We start from the raw sequence: 21,458 nt of genomic DNA, 5'->3' as shown, positions 1-21,458 counted from the left end.
TCAGAGTACCTTGGAAGTTGTTCATCAACAGCCGCAGGCTCTCCTGCTGCGGTGTACTGTTTTTATATTGATAGGAATTGTTTCTAAATTTGCATCTATACAGATACACTAATACATGCAATTTTTTTGTAAATCTCTCTCTCTTGGTGATGCCTACATGGCCAGCCTGTTCACCAAAGTCCAGACTTTATCACCTTTTGGAAGTGTGGCAAGACCCACCTGCTTAGGAACTGGATTGATTTTATTTTCTTAGTGCCATTTCCCTTTCTGGTTTTGATTTTCTTCTCTCCATATGCATCCAGGGTTTGGTTTTATAAAATAAAAATGTGTATACAGATAGTGAACGCTGTATGACCATCCCTTATATAGCCAAAATAGCACCATTCAAGCATGAGGAGGAGGTAAAAGCAGGCTGTGGGGAAATCCCAAGTTTTTTCTGAAGTGCAACAAACACCATCTCCCTTTAAAAATAGGGCCATGGGAAGTAGGAAGGGTGTGGGGACTGCAAACAGACTAGGGAGGACTGAGCGTGCTCAGCAGTCATGGAATGCTAGCTGGCTGCTTGGGTGGGTGGAGAGGTGGGAAAGCAGTATATAAATACCCAAAACAAACAAAAATGGTGGTGGAATGGAATATCCTGAAAGAGGACTGGAAACCTGAATAGGAGCACCGCAAGTCCCACTTGTAAATATATATTGCTCTTTGAATACATCAACTTTTTTTTTTTTTAGCACAGAGGGAGAGAAAGGAATACTTATAATAGCTGCTGAAGGAGTTGGGAGCTAATCCTGGAACACAATGGGAAAGCACTTGACGCGATTGCAGCAGTCACCTATAATTATCAGGAAAATAAAAATAAGGCATCTAACTTCAGAGGGGGCTTGTTGTTTCCTGGTGTCAATAAAGCCAAAAGTCATGGAAGTCTGTGTTGTCTTTTTTTCTCCTTGTTTCATTTTTTGCTTTTATTAGCACCCAATAAACTGAGCCCTCCCTCCAGAAGCATCAACTCAGTTAAGTTTCAACGGATACAAATGCTGCCATCTTCTGGCCCAAATAAAGGTTTACAACTGCCAATGTAAGGTCATTTATTTACCCAGTGCAAGATGCAGCTTTTAATCATCGTCTGTTGATGGAGAGTCCACTGGTGCCCAAGGAAGTTGGTTCCATTGTGAAACAGCGCTTACCTTTCAAGAAATTCTCCTAAGGTTTAGCATCATGCATCTGACAAAGTGGGCTGTGACCCATAGCAGGTTTTATGCCGCAACAGGCTTATTAATCTTTTGAGGTCCCTCCTGGATTCTTTGCTCTTGCAGAGTAGGAGCGGCTATTTCCCTTCTGCAAAGCTTATAGAAAGCTAAAAGGCAGTCTGGCCATGTGACTGTTCTGATCGCACTTGTGCTTTTTTTTGCAGGGTTTGGGGCTCAATCCACACAGCCACCAGAGGGATATGGGGAGTGAACCGGCAGTTGCTACTGCCAGGAGGGCAAGATGAGCCCATTCAGGAAGAATGCTTGCTGAGGATTAAGACCCACACAAAACTAAGTGGGCCAACAATGTATTAAAAAAATAAACTTTAAATAGCTTAACAGTGCAATCTTATGTCCACTCCAAAGCAAGCCCCATTGAGTTCAATGGGTCTTACTCCCAGGTAAATGAACATAGGATTGCAGCCCAAAAGTCTCTTTAATGCAATATTTAAAGATAACTGGTATTTGTTCACATCTTAAGATTATGTATCTATAAATGCTAGATCAAATTTCCTGTAACTTTTCCAGCAAGCAATACACTGGATTCCAATATATTGTCTTATAATACTTTGTGTTACCGGGTAGGCCATTTTGGCAAACACATTTGGGCGATGTTATAACATGCCTTTAGGGGACACAGGTGGCGCTGTGGTCTAAACCACTGAGCCTAGGGCTTGCCGATCGTATGGTCGGCGGTTCGATTCCCCACGGCGGGGTGAGATCCCATCTTTCGGTCCCAGCTCCTGCCCACCTAGCAGTTCGAAAGCACTCTTAAGTGCAAGTAGATAAATAGGTGCCGCTTTATAGTGGGAAGGTAAACGGCATTTCCATGTGCTGTGCTGGTGCTGGCTCGCCAGAGCAGCTTCGTCACGCTGGCCACGTGACCCAGAAGTGTCTTCGGACAGCGCTGGCCCCCGGCCTCTTAAGAGAGATGGGCGCACAACCCTAGAGTCGGACACGACTGGCCCGTACGGGCAGGGGTACCTTTACCTTTACTTTACCTATAACATGCCTTAATTTTTTGTCTTTAGAAGGTGAGATGTAATTTCATTAAATTCTCTAAGAAGAGGAGATAAATTGGTAAAGAGTTCAATGCAATGCACTCTCTTCTCTCCTCACAACCACTGGGGGAGAAAGCACAGAATTAACGAATCTTGCACATTTTATTTTGCTATAAATTCAAGTGACATGACGGACTGCTTTTTCTAGCAGAAATAGTCTTAAACCAAATAACCCAGGGATCACAGTTATTCCTAGTTGCATATTATATTCACGCCACAGGTCAGATTTATACAAGAAAATCTCATAAATTCAAGTTTTACTGCTTGCGACCAGTCCTGTGATCCATTTCTTTTTGTCATCAAGATTACAATGTGTGGCATATTACATGGGGTGGAGGGTGGGGTGTGTGTGGGCCAGATTTTTTTATAAATGAAGGTTGTTACTTCTCGTCAATTGAAGTCATAAATTTGACTACTTTCAATCTGGATTAAGACTGGATTCTTACATACGTCAAAAGATTGAGAATACTCATTTGGAGTGCAAGATCACTGGAAAATGTGTTTCGAGCATTAATGCGCTAGTGGATAAAACCTTTTCAAAAGGTCTCAAAATTAGGTCTGATTCACACCAATAGTCGAAGAGCTGGTAAAACTGCAGTGGACTGTTTCATTTCAGACTGAGAGCACATGGCTGAACATACCTTCATGAAAGAATAGAAAAATCAAGCACACAGAAAACCAGCATATCAGAGATAAGGGTGGATTCTGATGCACAGAACTTATTATAATGATTAAGGGAAGGACATTTGGTTATGATCCATGATCTACAATCTGTCGTAGTACAGTCCACTTACCACCTCATAAACCCCTTGTAGATCACATAAATGTATTAGAAGGCAGGGCTTACGCAGAGTTGGTGGTAGAGGACCTCAGCTAACCCTTGGACAGCGCAGGAATATTACCATAAATACAACCTAGAACATGTACAATGGATCACAAAGATTGGTCCAATTGTACACCACCCACTTAAATGTGGCTAGCTGCAGAAGGCCTTTGAACATCCAGCCCAGATTAACTAGGAATACTATTTTGAATGAAAGAGCAAGGGAGCATGAACAACATTCTTTTCCTCTTTCTCCTTGCAATAACCCATTTTATGGTAAGAAGCAAGGCCTGAATGATGAAGGGAAGGGAACGCCAGAGGCTTTTCCTCAGGCATAAACTAAACCAATACACATTAGAAAAGGCTAGGATTCAGCTTCGGTGTCTTTTTGTCATGGCCGATTCTTATTGTGACTGGCGTAGAGGGTGGTCGCACACAGCAGACCTTAAGGCAGAGCAGTGAAGATTCAGGAATGTATTGCAACAGAAAATGATTATTTTTGGCGAAGGGAGGGGTAGGGGAAGAGGGAGACACAAGGGATGGCAAGCCTCCAGGCATTCTGCAAGTAGGGAGCCTTCTTCAGATTAGCCAGCTTGCTGAGGAAGAGCTGCTTTCTTACAGCATCCCCTCCCCCTTCATGCAGGGTGCTTGCTGGAACCATTGAGCCTCACCATCACATGAAAAGTTTGTTATGCAATACAGATGATTCTACATGCACATTGCAGGGGAACAGCAGTAATCCTGGGCAGACCATTATTCATCTCTTTAACATACTGTATTTACATCTCACATTTTTCCCATCAGGAAACGCAAGGTGATGCACATGAGGTTCTCAAGCAGTTTCCTATCCATGCAGGCACTGACCAGAACAGGCCCATCATGCACCCTCAGACTATGTCAGGGATAAGGATGCTTTTACACCTTTACTGATCATGGAACGAAGCCCCTTGCTAAGCCTCCAATGAATTTTTCAAGGTGCCTGGGAAACTACAGAGCTAGGGAAACGAACTGGAGGCTGTTTTGTTCTTGGCAAGGATGGAGAAGGCAGATGATACAATTTTGCACCCGTTGTTCAGCTATGTGAGCCTTTGGGTACACATTTTTAAGCTACAGGTGATTGTCTGCCTGTTAATGTTCTATAGCTCAGTTTAAAGCGTCTGCTAGTAGTATCATGTGCCATTACTGTGCAATCCTATGCAAGTTGACTCAAAAATACGCCCTTGTAGAAGTGGGTAGAAACGTTGACATAGGTCAACCCATAGGAGGAGAGTTTAAGGAGAACCAGAGGCAGTTCCCACAGAACAAAAAACATATCGATAAAAAGGTTTAGGAGGAGAAGAAAAATAAAAACCCAGCAGTATAGTTTAAGCATTTTGGCTGCTACAGGTAAGATGACACAAGGAAGAAGCCCAACTGGCAAGCAAGGCTAGCTAACTTCTGGATAGAGAGACACCTTCCTCAGTTGAAGTTCCTGTGGTACCTTCAAAACAAAAAAAGAACAAGAGGACTCATAAGGGTGCTTATTTATAAAACTCAACTCCAGCCCTTCAAAGAGCTTAGATTACAAAGAGAATAGAGGCACTCCAGAGGCTAATTCATTCAACCTTGTTCCACTAGTGTCCAAGCAAACACTCAAGGAGCATGACAGCTCTGAAGAGTTGTGTATGGATAAGATTTCTACTGAAACACTGGAAAGGAGACAGCGGGGAAAGAACATTTTACAGCATAAATCCTAGCACAAAGGTGAACAACAGTGCCGCTGTTTTGGTTTTTTAAAGGAAGCACTAACAAGCCTGTAGGGCTTAGAAATAACTTTGCAGACAGACTGAGCCACACCATGCTGCTAATTCAAACACTTTGGTTTAACAGGATGGCAAAAGGGGCTGGCAGTTCCTACCTTCCCTTACTCACTTTCCTTCTCTGCTTCTGGCTATGCCAGGGATGCTACATGAACTTATTGTTTATTTGCTGCATTTAGAACCTTAACAACTCAATACATATAAGTTTCATAAAATACATTTCATTTATTTTACAAAATAAATAAATTTATTAGCCACAGGCTAATCTTCCCTACTGTATAGGGACCGACTCCTATATGTTTGATTCTTTAGGATATTTCTTATTTTAGTGGTTTTCATGCTGTGTTTGGGAAAATTCTACAGCTCTTTTTGAAGCCAGTTCCTTAAGATGCACAACAGAGAACAACTTTCCTGAAATATAGGTTGACATTTCAAGTGATCTTCTCCCTGAAATCTGGAGTTCCATGGGAATGACAGGAGTATTGATTGATGTGGGGGGCAATGTTGACGTTCAATAGGCCTGGGCAGTGTCCTGCATAAACTCAGCACGCACTGCAGAATAAATTCCAGAATCTCTTACAGCAAGGTGGAGATGTTGCTAAATAGCTGAGAACTAGTAGCTGCGCTCAGAAATTTGGTTTTGGGACAACATGGAAGTATAATAAATAAGCAATGTATTCTGTACCCATTTGCTAAAACACAAATGCTAATTTTTTTTTTAAAAAAAACAGCAATATAGACCCTTCAATATAGCTTAAGAACCTTATTTAGTTTTAAATCAAGCTTTCAGTGATAACTATTTTTTATATGAAATATCTGGTATGCAAATGGGAAACTTGATTTAAAACTTCAATTTAAATCAGTCCACTCCTAGTTTTATCACTTTCATCTCAAAATAACTATGAAGGCTACAGGAAGAATCCACTCTCATTTTCTGCCTCATCCATAAAGCCAAGACACTTATTTTCAGAAAGCTACGTCAGCTAATGCACAAAATGCTCTAACAGCATACGTAAAAAGGCAATCAAACTCTGCTTAACTCTGGACTTGCCCTCAAATTGTTCTCCTCACACACAAAGCACAGAAATGTAATGCAAGTGATACTCCCTGCAGGTGCATCAAAAGGTAAACAGAATATAGATTCCTGAATGAGGGCATTTCTGAAGGAATGTGCTCATATAATCAACTAAAACTCATACGAAAATAGCAGCCTGCTACCTTGTTATAAAGGTCTTTGGGGAACCAAGTTTATCATTTCAGCTCTATCGGGTTCCTACGCTATACTCATAACTTGCTCCCAAGGATAAAAACAAAGAGGGTGGAAAAAGCAAGGAAGATCTGGATCTGTTCCAGGTTCCCCTTTCAGTATGGATTTGCAGAGTGGCTGTAAATAAGTTGCTTTATCAGGCACAGACCTGGGTTTCACATACACAAAAAGGAAGTAAAAGACTGGTTCATATCTGAATGTCAATATAAATCACCACGCGAGTGCCCCATGAGAAAACAGCAACCATCTCACCAAATGTAGTCAGTCTAGCAAATAAGCATGATGCTTAAAACTGCATAATACAAACATAATGCTAAGCTTTCTTGCAAAAGCGAGCCAGAATTACAGAGTAAAAACCAGTTTGCTCCTGAAACTTCACCAACCATTTTGGAAGGAATATCAATGCTGCATGTGTCGATTGTGGGGTTTCACTAAATTGCCACGCCACTCACTAAAAAAGGGAAATATATACTATGCTCAATTTACTACACAGATAAGCAGGCGATAGCTCAAGTGAAGCCAGGGAATATTTGCTCTGCACAGGTCACACACGTACACACACCGTTGTTACCTGCTAGGGCTTCTGACCTCCACAAGATTTAACTGCAAAATGAAAGATGTTGCTTTTATAATCAGAAAGAATAAGCATTAAGTCTGCAATAGTCCATTTGCAGTTCAGCAGCACACGAACGCTTAAAAAAAAACCCCACACACCCAGCCCTACCAAAGAAGGCATGAACTGCTAGCAGCTAAAAGTTAACTGTACATGACAACTAGAAGCAGCACAAGAGGAGCTTGCCTTGAGGAAAAGATTGAGCTGATAGTCAAAGTAATGAATTTGGCACTTGAAGCTTTTAATTCTGTATCAGTTTCACCTCTTGAGATGTTCGATGCTATCTTATTTACTAGCTATTCAAAGTACTGTAGTTGCATCCAAAGTACTGGGTGTATACCACACTGCCATTGTAAATACAGTGGTGCCTCGCAAGACGAAATTAATCCGTTCCGCGAGTCTCTTCGTCTAGCGGTTTTTTCGTCTTGCGAAGCAACCCTATTAGCGGCTTAGCGCTATTAGCGGCTATTAAAGGCTTAGCGGATTAGCGGCTAAAAGGCTATTAGCGGCTTAGAAAAGGGGGAGGGAGCGGGGAAAAATCGGACCACTTGCAAGACGTTTTCGTCTTGCAAAGCAAGCCCGTAGGGAAAATCGTCTTGCGAAGCAGCTCAAAAATGGAAAACCCTTTCGTCTAGCGGGTTTTCCGTCTTGCGAGGCATTCGTCTTGCGGGGCACCACTGTACAGCTATACATAAGCAACATGCATTTCCAAGGCCTTCAGAGCAGAAAATTCTGGGCTGGTTATACAAAATGCAGGGTATAATCTTGTCGTATGGATGCTGGTTCCCCAGGACCTTCACATATAGAATTGGCAGACACGTGATACATGGCCCTATAGGAAACTATTGCCAGTATTTGAAGAAGCCCATGTTGAGGTTAAGAACCTTTTAAGCAAGGTATTGGTCAAATGGTTTTCATGCATCCTTGCATTTTGTGGAAAGTGGCCCTTTTGATCAGAGATTCCATAGAACCTATTTTTTGTTCTTGAATTCAGGCTATCTGTACCATAATGGAACCATCGTAGCTCATGCATAGAGCATGTGCTTTAAGGTCCTGGGTTCAACTCAACTGGCTCTCCATTTAAAAGGACCTCTGGTAGAAGGACTCAGAAAAGCCTTTCTGTTGCAAAGCCCTGAGAGACACTGCCAGCCAGAATAGGGAATACTGGGCTAGGCGGCCAAATAGTTCAACAGCTCCGTATGTTCCTAAACATGAAAAAGGAGCTACTCACATTCAGCTGCCAAACAAAAAACTATTGAAAAAGAACAGGCCTTTCACTTGTGTATCAGTGAGAGTTGGCCACTGAATTCTTTAGCTCAGCAGCAGACATTAATTTGTGAACAATACAAAACAAGAGACTGGTTGAGATTCCATGAAATCATTTAATAAGAGTGGTTTTAAATATTTTGCCTCTGATCCCTCAGTTCACCAGCGCTGACAACTGAAGTACTTACATAAGGTTTTGTTCAAATTCAAAACAGTTTTATTTCAATCATAGCGCATTTTCCTACATATGTGCTTACAGAAAAAATTCTGACAGAAGCGTATTTGCATACAAATTCAGCCCCCCTCTCTTCCATTCATTATAAAACGGAAATCGGCATCAAGCTTTTTGTAAGAAAATCCTTTGACGTTTTGAACAGCAGATTCCCCAATGTGAATAAGCCTGGACTAGATGCACATTACATAAGCCTCTGCACCATTTCTACTTAGTTGTGTTCCGATGAAGTTTACCCGCCTAACGCTATGCAATATTAGTGGAGTTAGGAATGCTTTCTCTACTTGGAAATAGCTGCATCTGCAGCTTTTTTAAGACACAGATTAGGGCACAGAAGTGGTCCTATTATGTGGCACGTGTATATGAAACTGTTAGCTATGATAAGGCCCTTTCTTTTTCTTGCTACTGCAGACATGGGCACAGAGCAATGCAGAGACATCGTATTGTTCGCCCGCTATCTTGCATCCAATGACCAGGCAAGAGTTCACGGAATCACAGGCACAACAGTATTTCTACATGACACAGAGTCCCTGGGTCTGTAGTCACCTTCTCAACTATTGCATACAAGAGAGGGCTTGTGCTACGCAACTCTAGCCCCCTAGTGAAGTTGCCCACATCTCAAAACCACAACCTAGGCACAGTTTGCAGCGAAATCAGAACGGAATTATTCCTAGAATGCATCAAAACTTTATTTGGGTTTATTCTGGGATATTATTTTTTTTGCCTTCAGTACATAGCCTGCATACATGAGTAGAAAAATATGTCTAAGACCAAAAAAGGGTACACATTGGCAGCAGATTAATATTAAATTTACAATTCTATGAAAAAGAAAACCTCAGAAGAATCTAAAATCACAAAAACTGACTTTCCCCAACACTCATTAGCCCGCAATTCTCAATCCAGTAAGAAAAAAAGGTTTGCTGAGAATTATTGCAAAGCACACTTTTTCTGTAGTATTCATAAAATATTGGCAAGTACTTAGGATGCAACAACTGTTTCTTGGTCCAGTGCAGGGATTTTGCTACTATTAAGAAAACTGGCAAGTCTTCATGCAAATGTCAGGCATTCCTGGGCAGCATGGAACACACTAGTCAAAGGGTATTTTTCCAGCCCATAAGAATGTACGTTGGTAATCGTCACAGAGACCCCTGCTGAGGGTTACCAATCCAAGACAGACAACTGGAAAGAGATCAATGGGGAGGGGGCACGTGGCGAGAAAGCAGTGCTACAAGGGTGGTCTGAATTATACTCACTACTTCTTATTTCTGGGTTTTAACTCTTCGGCAGCATTGCGCAGAAATATATAGTTCTTCTTTTGCGGATTATAGAATTCATGCCCCTGCAAACATGGTTAAATACAGTTGTAATACACAGCAGTAACAAATTAAACCTTAACCAAGAATTTTATTTAACATCTTACAAGTCAGTGGGCCTCTGGCTGCCTTCGGATATTGTGCCACAATACTAGGTGTATTTCCTTCTCTTTCTAGATATTTCAGTTTAACTGAGATGCCGAATTTCTCCAACAACACGTATTAAAAGATGCTCTCTTTACGTTTCAGCCAACTCACCTTTGACCAATCGTAACTAGACGCATATGCAAATATATTGCCGTTGTGGTTGAAGGAGCAAGCAGATATTGGCTGGTCCAGCTGTTCTGAGGTTTTTAGCTTCGTCCGTGCATCTTTATCCCAAAAGCTGAATCTGCCATCAGATCCTACCGTTGCAAGGGTGCCGTGGGCAGGGTGAAAGGCGATCCCATTAACCTTCAAAGTAATCATTTAAAATTAAATTTAAGCATTTTCACGGCACTCTCTGGAAAACATTTCGAGTGACTTACACGGTATCAGTTTGCGCTCTTGGGCTTATAACCTAAGAGACATGATAGCAAAAGAGGGATGAGGAAGGAAGAGGAAAATTTTCACATTCAAGCACCAGTTTCAAAAGTGAACAAAAGTTTGACCAGTTTGAAAGTTAACAGCTGAACCAACACACTTTGGAAAGGAAGCAAATGATGTATTTTTTTAAAAAGTTATCGCAAGCTTTTTTAGTCATTTCAGACCAAAACAACAAAGTTCATTCATGTAAAAAAAAAAAAAAGTCTATTACTTGACAGTTTCCAATACTTTCCCAAAACACTTTATCACCCTTCCCTCACCTCCCAGTTTTATACCACTGAAGCAAACCAGACACTACAACTAGCTCTGCTCACAAAGGCAATGGTCACGGGGAAGGACTGGAGGAGGAAAGGAGATGAACTGTTGTTCTTCGGTCCTTCCTCACTCACCCCACTACACTAAGCACAAGGTGGAGTCTGAACTGCTTTTTTAAAGCTGGCCCTACCGGCTGTTATCCTCAACATCCATAGCCTCCAGGCCCAGAAAGAGGGGCAAGGCATGCTTCCCTCTTTCCAAGCCAGAAACTCTCTCACTGCCTATGCTACAGAATCTGGCTCCTTGTTTCGGCAAAGGTGGGGAGAACTACCAGAAACAAGTTTTCCCTCCACTGACATCTGCTAGAGCTGCATAAGATGAATACTGGTCTCTGTTCCCATGGCATCTGCCAAAAGTGACTAGGACACCCAGTTTTAGGGGTGGGGGGCAGGTTTTGGGTCCAACACTGCCACGTGCAACTTTAAGTTTCCCCCCACGGAAACAAAAGGTGTGTGTGTCATTAGATCTTGTGGTAGAAAATCAAGATATACACTCAAGGGATATCCTTGGCCTGGTAATCCCAGTAATTTTTTTTTTGGGGGGAAGGGGGTTTTACCCCTCCAAAATGTTTCCCAAACCGGGTCCCTAGCTGCTTTGTCCATAACTCTAAGTCCCAGTTACTAAATATGCTAAAGTGGAAAAAAATGCTAGGAGAGAATATTGGAAACTGGCTATTATATAGAGAAGTATCTGACCATCTGTCCCAAGGGCATGGGGAAATGTCATTTTCTTCACTCAAGAACGTATTTTACTGGAATAAAAAAAAAATCGGGTTGAAAATGTAGCAGGCACAAATTCTTCAGCGACTCACATTCTGATTGTTACAGATGTCAGTTTTCTGCCTTTAGACAGAAGCAAAATTTCTCTTTAGGGACAAAATGTCAAAGAACGAAGACTCCAGATTTGACATCATATCTATACTTGGTCTGGATAACTTTCAGCAGCCCTGGAGGATCCTTATTGGATGTCGTGCGAAATACTTACAGCATAGATATCCTGAGGTGCAGATGTGTTTGTGCCATTGGAACGATGACATTTGAAGGTGAAGTTGTCTTTGGCACTGGAAGAAAAAAAAGCATTTAAGTTTGTCATTTCACATTGCACACAATAGATTGCCTACTTCTACAAGCCCATGTTCCATGCAAGCCTAAGTGGGCAGTTTGCAGCCCATTTCAAGATACTTACGGATTTGGTGGGTTAATGTAATGAATGGCTACTCTTCCTTCGATGCTTCCTAGGGCAAACCCTGTTGGCTTGTTCACTTTGTCTTTAAAGATAGCAACACAGCGATGCTAAATGGGGGATAGAGGTTGGGTTTTATGGCACCATCTTATACATGTCTACTCCAAAGAAAATCCCACTAAGGTCAATAGGACTTATTCCCACATAAGTGTACATAGGATTGCAACTTTGGTCAGCTATCAAACAAGCCTAAAGCGTTAGCAGGGACAATGTAACATGAAAGCTACTGAATAGTTAAGAGCACACAGAGCATTTACTTATTAGGAGAACTCTAACAGGATTTTTAAAGATTTTGCCTAAGAATTGTGTATGATTCAAATCCCAATGGGAAGAACAGGTCCAAATATTCAAGGACCTTTGGGAAGTAGTTATTTCTCAGACGTCAATTTCTGGCTGCACTCAAAGGAGGAGGGCCAAGTTTCAAGTCACTCACTTTGGGTTTCTCAAACGGTAGCCCACCATGCCATAAGACAAACCTTTTCAGAAACTGAAGAAATTTTCAAAGTGATTTGCATTATGGCATGGAGGTCTGCATGCCAAAGAAAAGTGTTTTACAATTCCATATGTGTAAGCTCAAGTTCTCTTAAACACTTGAAATAGCATTTTTGAATTCTAGATTATCAAATTTAAATTCCTTGCAATAAGATATATGCTGACAAAGTCATTTTGGGGGGTTCTTCTAAGATGCTATTCTTCCAACCAGTTTTGATTCTTATCCCTCTCAAAAGAACAGCTAAGAATAAAATTTAAGATACCAGTAGTGATAATGAGAGCTATTTATGTAAACAAATTATAGAATTTGGCCCATGATGCTAAAAAAAAAATAAATCTATCACATATATAGAACAACTGCTAGAAATACTATTTTTTAAAAGTATTGATTTAGGCACAACTTAAAGAAGGCCAACTTCCTATAAATCAAGACGAGTTAACTCAAGTTTAATTATTACCTGATGCTTAAGTGGAGAGTCTATTCTTCTAAATTCAGAAGGCTGATTCTCTAACTGATAAACTATTAAGCCTCTCTCTGCAGTAGCTACGACAGCCATGGGGTATACCTGAAACAAGATAAATTAAAGTAAAAAGTAGAAAATAAAACTTTTAAATTATCATCTGAATCAAAATTTACATAAAATCAAAAGGAACAGTAAAAGCACTTGCCTAAAATGATAACGGCAACTTTTAATACAAACTCAGCCTGTTAATTACTGTGGTAGAAAGACAGCTAAACAAATGGCAAACGACGGCATGTTTTCATGCAAACACAAGCCAAAAGATCTCTTACTTACTACATCAGCACAGTAGCACCGCTCAGGCAACTGCAGGGTCATCATTGGCGTGGGTGATCGGGTGTCCCAGAACTAAAAAATGAAAAACATCAACAATCCCACGCATAAGGTATTATACAGGCTATCTTAGCAAAACAAGACTACGTCCATGTCCTTAACTAAGACTGGTTCTGGAAAGCCTGTGTATTGCAAGTCAATACAACAATGAATGGGGTGAGGGGCTTTGGTTCAAAGACGGTCTCAAGGATGAACTGAGTGTATGGGTCCAGTTACAGATAGGTAGCCGTGTTGGTCTGCCATAGTCAAAATAAAAAAATTCCTTCCAGTAGCACCTTAAAGACCAACTAAGTTAGTTCTTGGTATGAGCTTTCGTGTGCATGCACACTTCTTCAGATACACACTTCTTCAGATACACTGAGTGTATGGGGTTTGTCCCAATCTTTGCAAGCTGAAATAATAGTAACTTTGCTCAAAGCATTTCAGTGTGCTTTTACACACTGAAGTCATATTAATAACAGATACTACTATATAAACAAGCACTGTATAGCTGGCTAAGGACTTTGGGCATTTCACATGCGTTCTTTATCATTCTTAGAGCAACCTTTTAAGGGAGGAACTGGGATTACTCCTATGATACAAACTAGGGCACCAAAGGACCTTTAACAGTCATTTATTGAGGGAGCTCATGGCCTTGCGGGATTACAATCAGGAGCTTCCAGTTCATACCTGACACCCTCAAGCAGAAATGTTAGGCACACTTATCTGGAAGAAAGGCCCACTGAATGCAGCAGGGTTTGCTTCTAAGTAAACATGCATACAATTGTACTGCATACAATAATGCTACAAACAAAACACGGAACTCACTATTTTCTGCATAATACATGCTACGCAAAATCTGCTGAAAACATTTTCAAATATGTAGAGCAGCATTAATGCAATCAAAATATCCACATCTTACCTTCAGAGTTTTATCCCAGCTTCCAGTCATCACACAGCTATAATTTGGTGCTTTAATCCAATGGACAGTCTTTACAGGAGCTTCATGCTAAAGGACAAGGTTTTAAAAGATGTCTAGAATAAGGCTCATTCATGCATTTTAGGGTGGGTGGAGACATAACTGGAATGAAGACCGCTGCTTTTTCTTTTTTTGCAAAGCAAGCCTGGTCTCGCCTTGTACCTTCTCTTTTGATGGACATAGTTAGCAATGCAAAGTAAACACTAATCACATTGTTAGCCACCCTGAGCTGCTATTATTATTATTATTATTATTATTATTATTATTATTATTATTACCATCATTCTTGCACTTCCCCCCATTTCACACAGGCATGGGAGGATAGAGCAAAGTTCTGCCTTTTGCAAAACTTAGGGCATATAAAGGGTACTGTAAAGGGTACTGCAGAGCTTTTCTCTCCTATCTTCTTACAAGCTCTGTTTGAAGGATCTATGGATAAAATTGATAGGTGAACCTGGAGTGTACTAAGAATTAAATATCCATGGGAAATAGGTTGTGTAGGCTTGGTCTACTTTTTAGTTTAGCCTACCCACTACAGCTTTCTATTAAGGTAACGCAGACCATGCGTAAGAAAGCTTCCCCATTCTGATGAAGATGGATTAAAACTCTTGACATTTATCTGAATGGAACTTCATTTAAATACACTTCTATTCAGCTTTTCTATAAAAGACTATGAAAAAAATCATACCTGTGCAATTTGTATTGCCTGGTTGCTGTTGAGATCCCACATTTTGGCAGTTTTATCACAAGATGCTGTAAACACTTTACTCCCATCCTATATAATGACAAGAGAAGGTGTGGGTGGGAAATACAAATTCCATAGTATTTTATCTGTTTCTAAAATCCATGTCCAAGTGTGACAGCATATCAAGGGCATAGATCTCCTGATATTGTAGAAAAGAACATTAGAATTTTCAGGACAGGATCATGCCATTTAGTGGATGCAGGTTATTCTAAAGAGGTTTTTCCATCCAACTCTTCCGTCCTTCTCCACTGAAGGAGAAGCTATACAGTGGTACCTCGCAAGACAAATGCCTCGCAAGACAAAAAACGCACAAGACGAAAGAGTTTTCCATTTTTTGAGTCATTCCACAAGACGAATTTCCCTATGGGCTTGCTTCGCAAGACGAAACGTCTTGCGAGTTCTTGCGAGTTTGTTTCCTTTTTCCTAAAGCCGCTAAGCCATTAATAGCCGCTAAGCCGTTAATAGCCGCTAATAGCCGTGCTTCGCAAGACGAAATAACTGCAAGATGAAGAGACTCGCGGAACGGATTAATTTCGTCTTGCGAGGCACCACTGTATAGCCTTCAGATTTCCCAAAGAAACATTACAGATCTTTAAGAATATTTCTTGTGCAATAAAAGGACGTACGTCACTCCAGCAAACGTCTAGCACAGGTCCTGTGTGCATTTGCTGTGCTTTTGGAATTGTCTGCCCGTTATCCTGGACTTCCCAACAACGAACCTGAAGTAAAGAGACAGAATAATTTTAAAGTAAGATTCATTTGTACACCACTCTTAATGTACAGCTGTTCACATTGTTTCCCTTAAAACTGTCAGGAGCTCGTCCTACATTTGAGTAGGACCCTGGCAGAGACACATGCCCGACTGGCATGTTCTCTCCCTCCTGTTCGTTTGTTCGGGAGCTTCAAGCTTTCTTCAGCCCGAACATCACAGCGACCGATGCCAACAGACACTGGTACACTTAGGGATCTGCAGAGTCTTTGCAGCTTGCGTAACAGACCTCAGCAACTCAGCATTTTGGCTAATCTACTTTATTTACATATAAACACACACAGAGCACTGCAACACGGCTCCCTCTTTCTCTAGCATCAGACAGCAAAGAGAAAGAACAAAGGACAATAGTCCCACTTCACGGAACACAGTAACACCAACATCCTGTCTCTGTCACTTCTCACTGTGTGGAGTCAAAACATACACCATCATGTGATAGACAACAATCCTATGACTGCAATCATGGAGCAGAAATTCTAACAAAAACAACCCTGAAGTCTTGTGAGTTTTCCATTTTACATCAAGACAATGGAGGTAGTGAGAACCCTTTCCTTAGGTTTTTAATTAAGGCTTTTGATTTCCACCTTAGCCACTGGCCTGCAATGATTCTCAACATTACTCTAAATATTATTGGGGGTTTTTCAGCTGTTTTGAAAACACTAGGCCAAAGAACCTCCTGGTGAACTGATGCTGCTTTATGAAAGCATCAATAAATCTGTTGCTTTTAAGGTGCCACAGGACTTTTATTTTTGCTACAATAGATGCAAACCTAATCCTATGAATGCTTACTCCCAGGAATAAGTACCACTGTTCAAAAAAGCTGATTAAGTATGAATAAGACTGCAGTATAGCATGACTATTATTTTAGAATTTGCCTTTGAAAACAACTTCATTCGCAACAGATGCACCAACCAAAGCAGGATACCTTGAGGCCGCAATGCAATATCCACTTACTTGGAAGTAAGACCCAGTGAACTCCATGGGACTTACTTCTGAGCAGACATGTATAACATTGTACCATTAGAAAAGAGTGAACAATTAATGCACACAAGGATGTTATGTCAACATCTGTGTGTCCAGAGAAATGCAAGCTAAGATGCTACTCCTACCTCTATTTTTCATCAAATTGTTAATGTTTTTAACAATTAAATTATTTTGTAATGTTTTATGGGAAGTGATTCATATACAAAATAAATCATCATTAGTCTCTATTCCAATAACAGGAGATGTTCCTTGTTAACAGGAGGCAACCAATATTTTTTAAAACAACATTTAAATTGTTAATGCTTTTTTATAGTCTGTCAGTATATTGCAACAGACTTGTCTCAAAGAGTGGTACACAGTTGCTTTAAACATTAAGATTATCACATTTTGTCTGCAAGAAGCAGCTGCCCATATTCAGTATGAATAGTGCAGGCAAAGTGCATGATATGCCTTAATACCTACTTTCATTTGTTACTTACATCATTTGCCCATGATCCTGCAATGAGGAAATTCCCCGGCAATGTTGGTGGGCTGAAAGCTAAACAGCCTATGCTGTCATCAGGTGGTGAAGTAACTTCAATATCCTGGAACAGAAATCAAAGTTAGAAGTAATATATCTGCCTGGAGACATGTCTAAGAGAATATCATTACACTGCTCCCACTGGAGGATTTATTTCCAATTTATTTCACTCCCGATACCATGTGCTATCTTGAACATCAAGTGCCCAGCTCAAAGTAGCAATTCTCAACGGGTATTCTATTAACAGGCAAACACCCATATATGTACATCCATCAATTAAACTTAACCTCTTCCAACTGAACAAGCTAGCTTACAGGCTTGCTCTTAAAATCCTATTCCTCTTATATATACAGCAGCATATATAACCACAGGGGGTGCACGAAAAGGGGGCTGCAGAACACGAGGAGAGGAGGTCTATGTGCAAGGGAGAGTTGAGAAAGAGAGGACGGAAGACAAATCTGAGTGAATGTGAAAACGGTGGGCACAAGGCGGGGTTGCAAAAAAGGAGGGACAGGTGACATGGGAATGGGAGTGAAGATGAAAGTGGGATTATGAAAAGGCTGCAGAATAATGGCTTCATAACTGGATGGAAGGGGGAAAAGGTGCGTAGTAGGTGCAATGTGTAGGAGGAGGAAGATGCAGAAGGTTGCCATGGGAGTGGTCTTTATGAGGGAAGGAGTTTGCACGAAAAAGGGAGGTGGCATGGATAAGGGGGTCAGGTGAAGGTGAAAACAAAGAGATGCAAAGTGGGGCTATATACCTTCATAGGGTTGTGATTATCTGTAGCTGTGCTGCCAAACATGCTGGTACCTCCAGTTCCAAACCCTGATGTTGACCCAAACAAACTCATCTTGCCCCTGTAAAAATAATTGAAAATAATTTAAATAGAAGCATTTTCTATGCGGACTATGCAACAATCATCATCCTCATAATACGACCACTTTTCATTCATTTTTTTACAAAAATAAATTTATGCCCTGAATCACACAAATACAGTGGCATAGAAGCAAATCTGAAGGATCACCTTCTCTCTCATGACTTATCCAAAGTCCTTATCTGGGATTCTCCCTCCAGACCCATCATCTGAAGTTAGGCAGATGGTGACTAGGGAGAAGACCTTCTACAGTGAAACCTTGGTTCCCGAATGGCTCTGTTCTCGAACGTTTCGGTTCCCAAACACTGAAAAATCGCAAGTAAATGCTCCAGTTTTTGAAAGCCGAACGTCCGACACGGCTTCTGCTTGAGTGCAGGAAGCTCTTGCAACCAATTGGAAGCTGTGCCTTGGTTGTCAAATGTTTTGGAAGCCAAATGGGCTTCCGGAATGGATTACGTTCAACAACCGAGGTTTGACTGTATCCTTCCTGAGGATTATATAGTAGTTGTTGACATGGCTTCTGCTGGATTTTACTGGTGCTACTTCTGTGACTTATATTGTTTTATGCAGTGTTTTATTGTCTGTTTTAATTTTGTATACTGTACACTGTCCTGGGAGCCTTGCACTGAAGGGTGTTCTATAAATAAATACCACTGAATTAAGTGGGATTTACAGCACAATCATACACATGCTTACTGAAAAGCAGGTCCCACTTTATTCAATGAGATCTTACTCGTTCTTTAAGTAAATGTGGTTAGGACTGAATCCTTCATTCAATATTCAGATAACACACTGCTCTTTATGCCCCAGAAAGGAGAACTATCACAATGTAAGTGGGGGCACACTTTGTTCTCTACCTTAATGCTGGTTCACATTGTGGAAAATTCAAAATTTTACGTAGCGCAAGCAGTGTAAAAAGGTGCATCTCCAGGAAAAGCATATGGATACTCTGCACATATTCCCAACTAAAAAGGGTAATGAAGCATTCATGCTTTCACTGCTGTACATTGTACAAGGCACATCCCTGTAGCAATGATAAAGATCACTGTTTCAAGGTGACATCCCAACAGTGTAGGGCATATCTATGCTGTGCCTTGGGCAACTGCATAGTTTTTTTCTCCAGAGTTCTCTGGAGTGGTTACAACATGGGTAGGCAACCTAAGGCCCAGGGGCCGGATCCATCCCAATCACCTTCGATGTCTGGCCCGCGGACGGTCCGGGAATCAGTGTGTTTTTACATGAGTAGAATGTGTGCTTTTACAGTGGTGCCTCGCAAGACGAAATTAATTCGTTCCGCAAATCTCTTCGTCTTGCGGTTTTTTCGTCTTGCGATGCACGGTTTCCCATAGGAATGCATTGAAAATCAATTAATGCGTTCCTAGGGAAACCACCTTCAGACCAGGTCCGGGGACAGTCTGTCCCCGGACCTCTTCTGAAGGCTGGGGGGGGGGACAAGGGCTTTTCTTCCCACCCCCAGCATTTTAAAAAAACCCTGGGACAGCGGAGGACTTCTCCGCTGTCCGGGGCGATCTTAAAATGCTGGCGGGCGGCATTTTAAAATCGCCCCGGACAGCGGAGGACTTCTCCGCTGTCCGGGGTGATTTAAAAGCCCCTGGGAAGGCAGGCAGGGGGGACAAAGACTTTCGCCCCCTGCCCACCTTCAGAAGGTGTCCCCGCCCCCCCTCCCCACTTCGGAACAGCTTTCCGAAGTGGGGCGGCTGGGGCAGGTGTCCCCGCCCCCCCTCCCCACTTCGGAACAGCTTTCCGAAGTGGGGCGGCTGGGGTAGGTGTCCCCGCCCCCCTCCCCACTTCGGAACAGCTTTCCGAAGTGGGGCGGCTGGGGCAGGTGTCCCCGCCCCCCCTCCCCACTTCGGAACAGCTTTCCGAAGTGGGGCGGCTGGGGCAGGTGTCCCCGCCCCCCCGCCCCACTTCGGAACAGCTTTCCGAAGTGGGGCGGCTGGGGCAGCTGTCCCCGCCCCCCCTCCCCACTTCGGAACAGCTTTCCGAAGTGGGGCGGCTGGGGCAGGTGTCCCCGCCCCCCTCCCCACTTCGGAACAGCTGCAAAAGACGTCCGGGGGAAGCGGGGAAGCCCGGACCTCTTCTGAAGCAAGGGGCTGGGGGGAGACCGGCCCCGCTGAAAAAGTCTGCTGACCCCTGGATTACAACCCTGGACGGCAGGGGCCACTGTTGGTATCCCCATAGGACCGTTAGCAAGGTTAAGGCTAATAGAATGTGAGCCGTGGAGTTGGAGGGGACCCCAAGGGTCATCTAGTCCAACCCCCTGCAATGCAAGAACCTCAACTAAAGCATCCATGACGGGCGGCCATCCATCTGCCCTTTTCTCTGCCTGTCTGCCTTTCTTTCTTTCTTTCCTTCAGCGTCGAGGGCCTTCTGGCAGTTCCCTCATTGCGAGAAGCAAAACTACAGGGAACTAGGCAGAGGGCCTTCTCGGTAGTGGCGCCTTCCCATCAGATGTCAAAGCGATGAACAACTACCTGACATTCAGAAGACATCTTAAGGCAGCCCTGTTCTGGGAAGTTTTTAATGTGTGACATTTTAGCGTATTTTTGAGCTCTGTGGAAGCCGCCCAGAGTGGCTGGGGAGACCCAGCCAGATGGGCGGGGTACAAATAAATAATAATAATAATAATAATAATAATAATAATAATTTCTGAACTGCCTTGAAGAATAAAGTCCTGCTCCGACAGCACGTGGGGCGGAAGTCCTTCCATTCAAGCGGCTCTACTACGCTGCTTAAAAGGGCGGGCTACCTGCCCCCCCCATACCATAGCTGGGGAAGGACCCCCATGACGCCGCCAACCGAGGGAAAGGCCGTGGCTGAAGGGGACCGAGCGGGCGCGGAGAAAGCCGGGAGAGGGAACCAGGGAGAGAAGCGCGAGGTGCCACGGCTCCAGCGCGAGGGCCTGGCGAGCCACGAGGCCGGCCCCGGACGCCACACGCGGGCCTGGTCAGGCGCAGGGAAGGGGAGCGTACCTCAGACGGGCCGGGGCCGACCGTCCTCCTTCCCCGCGCGACCCTCTCCTCTTTCTCCAGCCGGAGCGCCAAGGGAGACCCGCGGCAACAGAACGCAGGCCCCTCCACGCTGCGCATGCGTCACCGTAGAACTGAACTCGTAGGCGCTGGCGTCAGTTCACGGGTTAAAGGTGGGCGTGGCCTCTGGCGGGCGCTCACGTGCTTTACCCGGTAGGTCCTTTCTTTTCGCAGGCTGTGTCTGCTCGCAGAAGCCGCTGCTTTTAGGTTATTGCAAGGCGGCTTCCGATGCTCGCGCGGTTCCGCGATTAGGCTATTGCTTCAGTTTAGCCAAAGGTAACAATTTTGGCTGAAGGCACGCAGGTGGGGGAAAATCTGGATTTTAAAAATTATTATTTGTGAGGTGTTGGGAAGTTTGCTCAACGACAAATCTGGATGCATCTAGTTTTGCATTTTACCTGCTTTTGAAGGGGGTTAACAGGTGGCCAGGTGTAAGGGAATGGTAAATT

The 21,458-nt window shown here is 42.8% G+C and overlaps 1 protein-coding gene across 3 annotated transcripts; it reads right to left on the bottom strand.

Moving 5' to 3' along the window:
- Nucleotides 1–4,437: 4,437 nt before the first annotated feature.
- RAE1 (ribonucleic acid export 1) lies at nucleotides 4,438–21,081 on the bottom strand. 3 transcript variants are annotated; one of them, XM_082226358.1, is made up of 13 exons: nucleotides 20,953–21,080; nucleotides 17,846–17,942; nucleotides 17,045–17,149; nucleotides 15,439–15,531; nucleotides 14,756–14,842; nucleotides 14,011–14,097; nucleotides 13,053–13,124; nucleotides 12,714–12,821; nucleotides 11,707–11,813; nucleotides 11,506–11,581; nucleotides 9,880–10,074; nucleotides 9,562–9,647; nucleotides 4,438–4,611 (listed from the first exon to the last, which is right to left on the bottom strand). In XM_082226358.1, coding segments are annotated over exons 2-13 (1,107 nt in total). In that variant the 5' UTR covers nucleotides 17,936–17,942; nucleotides 20,953–21,080; the 3' UTR covers nucleotides 4,438–4,610. The 3 variants fall into 3 exon arrangements, with proteins under 3 accessions (XP_082082484.1, XP_082082482.1, XP_082082483.1); XM_082226356.1 differs by lacking the exon at nucleotides 4,438–4,611 and adding an exon at nucleotides 6,782–6,800 and having other exon boundaries at nucleotides 20,953–21,081; XM_082226357.1 differs by lacking the exon at nucleotides 4,438–4,611 and having other exon boundaries at nucleotides 8,173–9,647.
- Between the last annotated feature and the right edge of the window lie 377 nt (nucleotides 21,082–21,458).

Source organism: Podarcis vaucheri (assembly GCF_965113315.1).
Source record: "Podarcis vaucheri genome assembly, chromosome: 6".
Classification (NCBI taxonomy): domain Eukaryota; kingdom Metazoa; phylum Chordata; class Lepidosauria; order Squamata; family Lacertidae; genus Podarcis; species Podarcis vaucheri.
Note: the sequence above shows the minus strand (reverse complement) of the source record. Positions and strands in the feature narration are given on the sequence as shown.

Coding starts and splice junctions, on each gene's coding strand:
- RAE1 (XM_082226356.1), bottom strand. CDS start 17,935: ATGAGTTTGTTTGGGTCAACATCAGGGTTTGGAACTGGAGGTACCAGC. Junction 13,125..14,010: donor GCTGGGATAAAACTCTGAAG/GTAAGATGTGGA, acceptor TTCATTTTTTAG/TTCTGGGACACCCGATCACC. Junction 12,822..13,052: donor GGTGCTACTGTGCTGATGTA/GTAAGTAAGAGA, acceptor ATCTTGTTTCAG/GTATACCCCATGGCTGTCGT.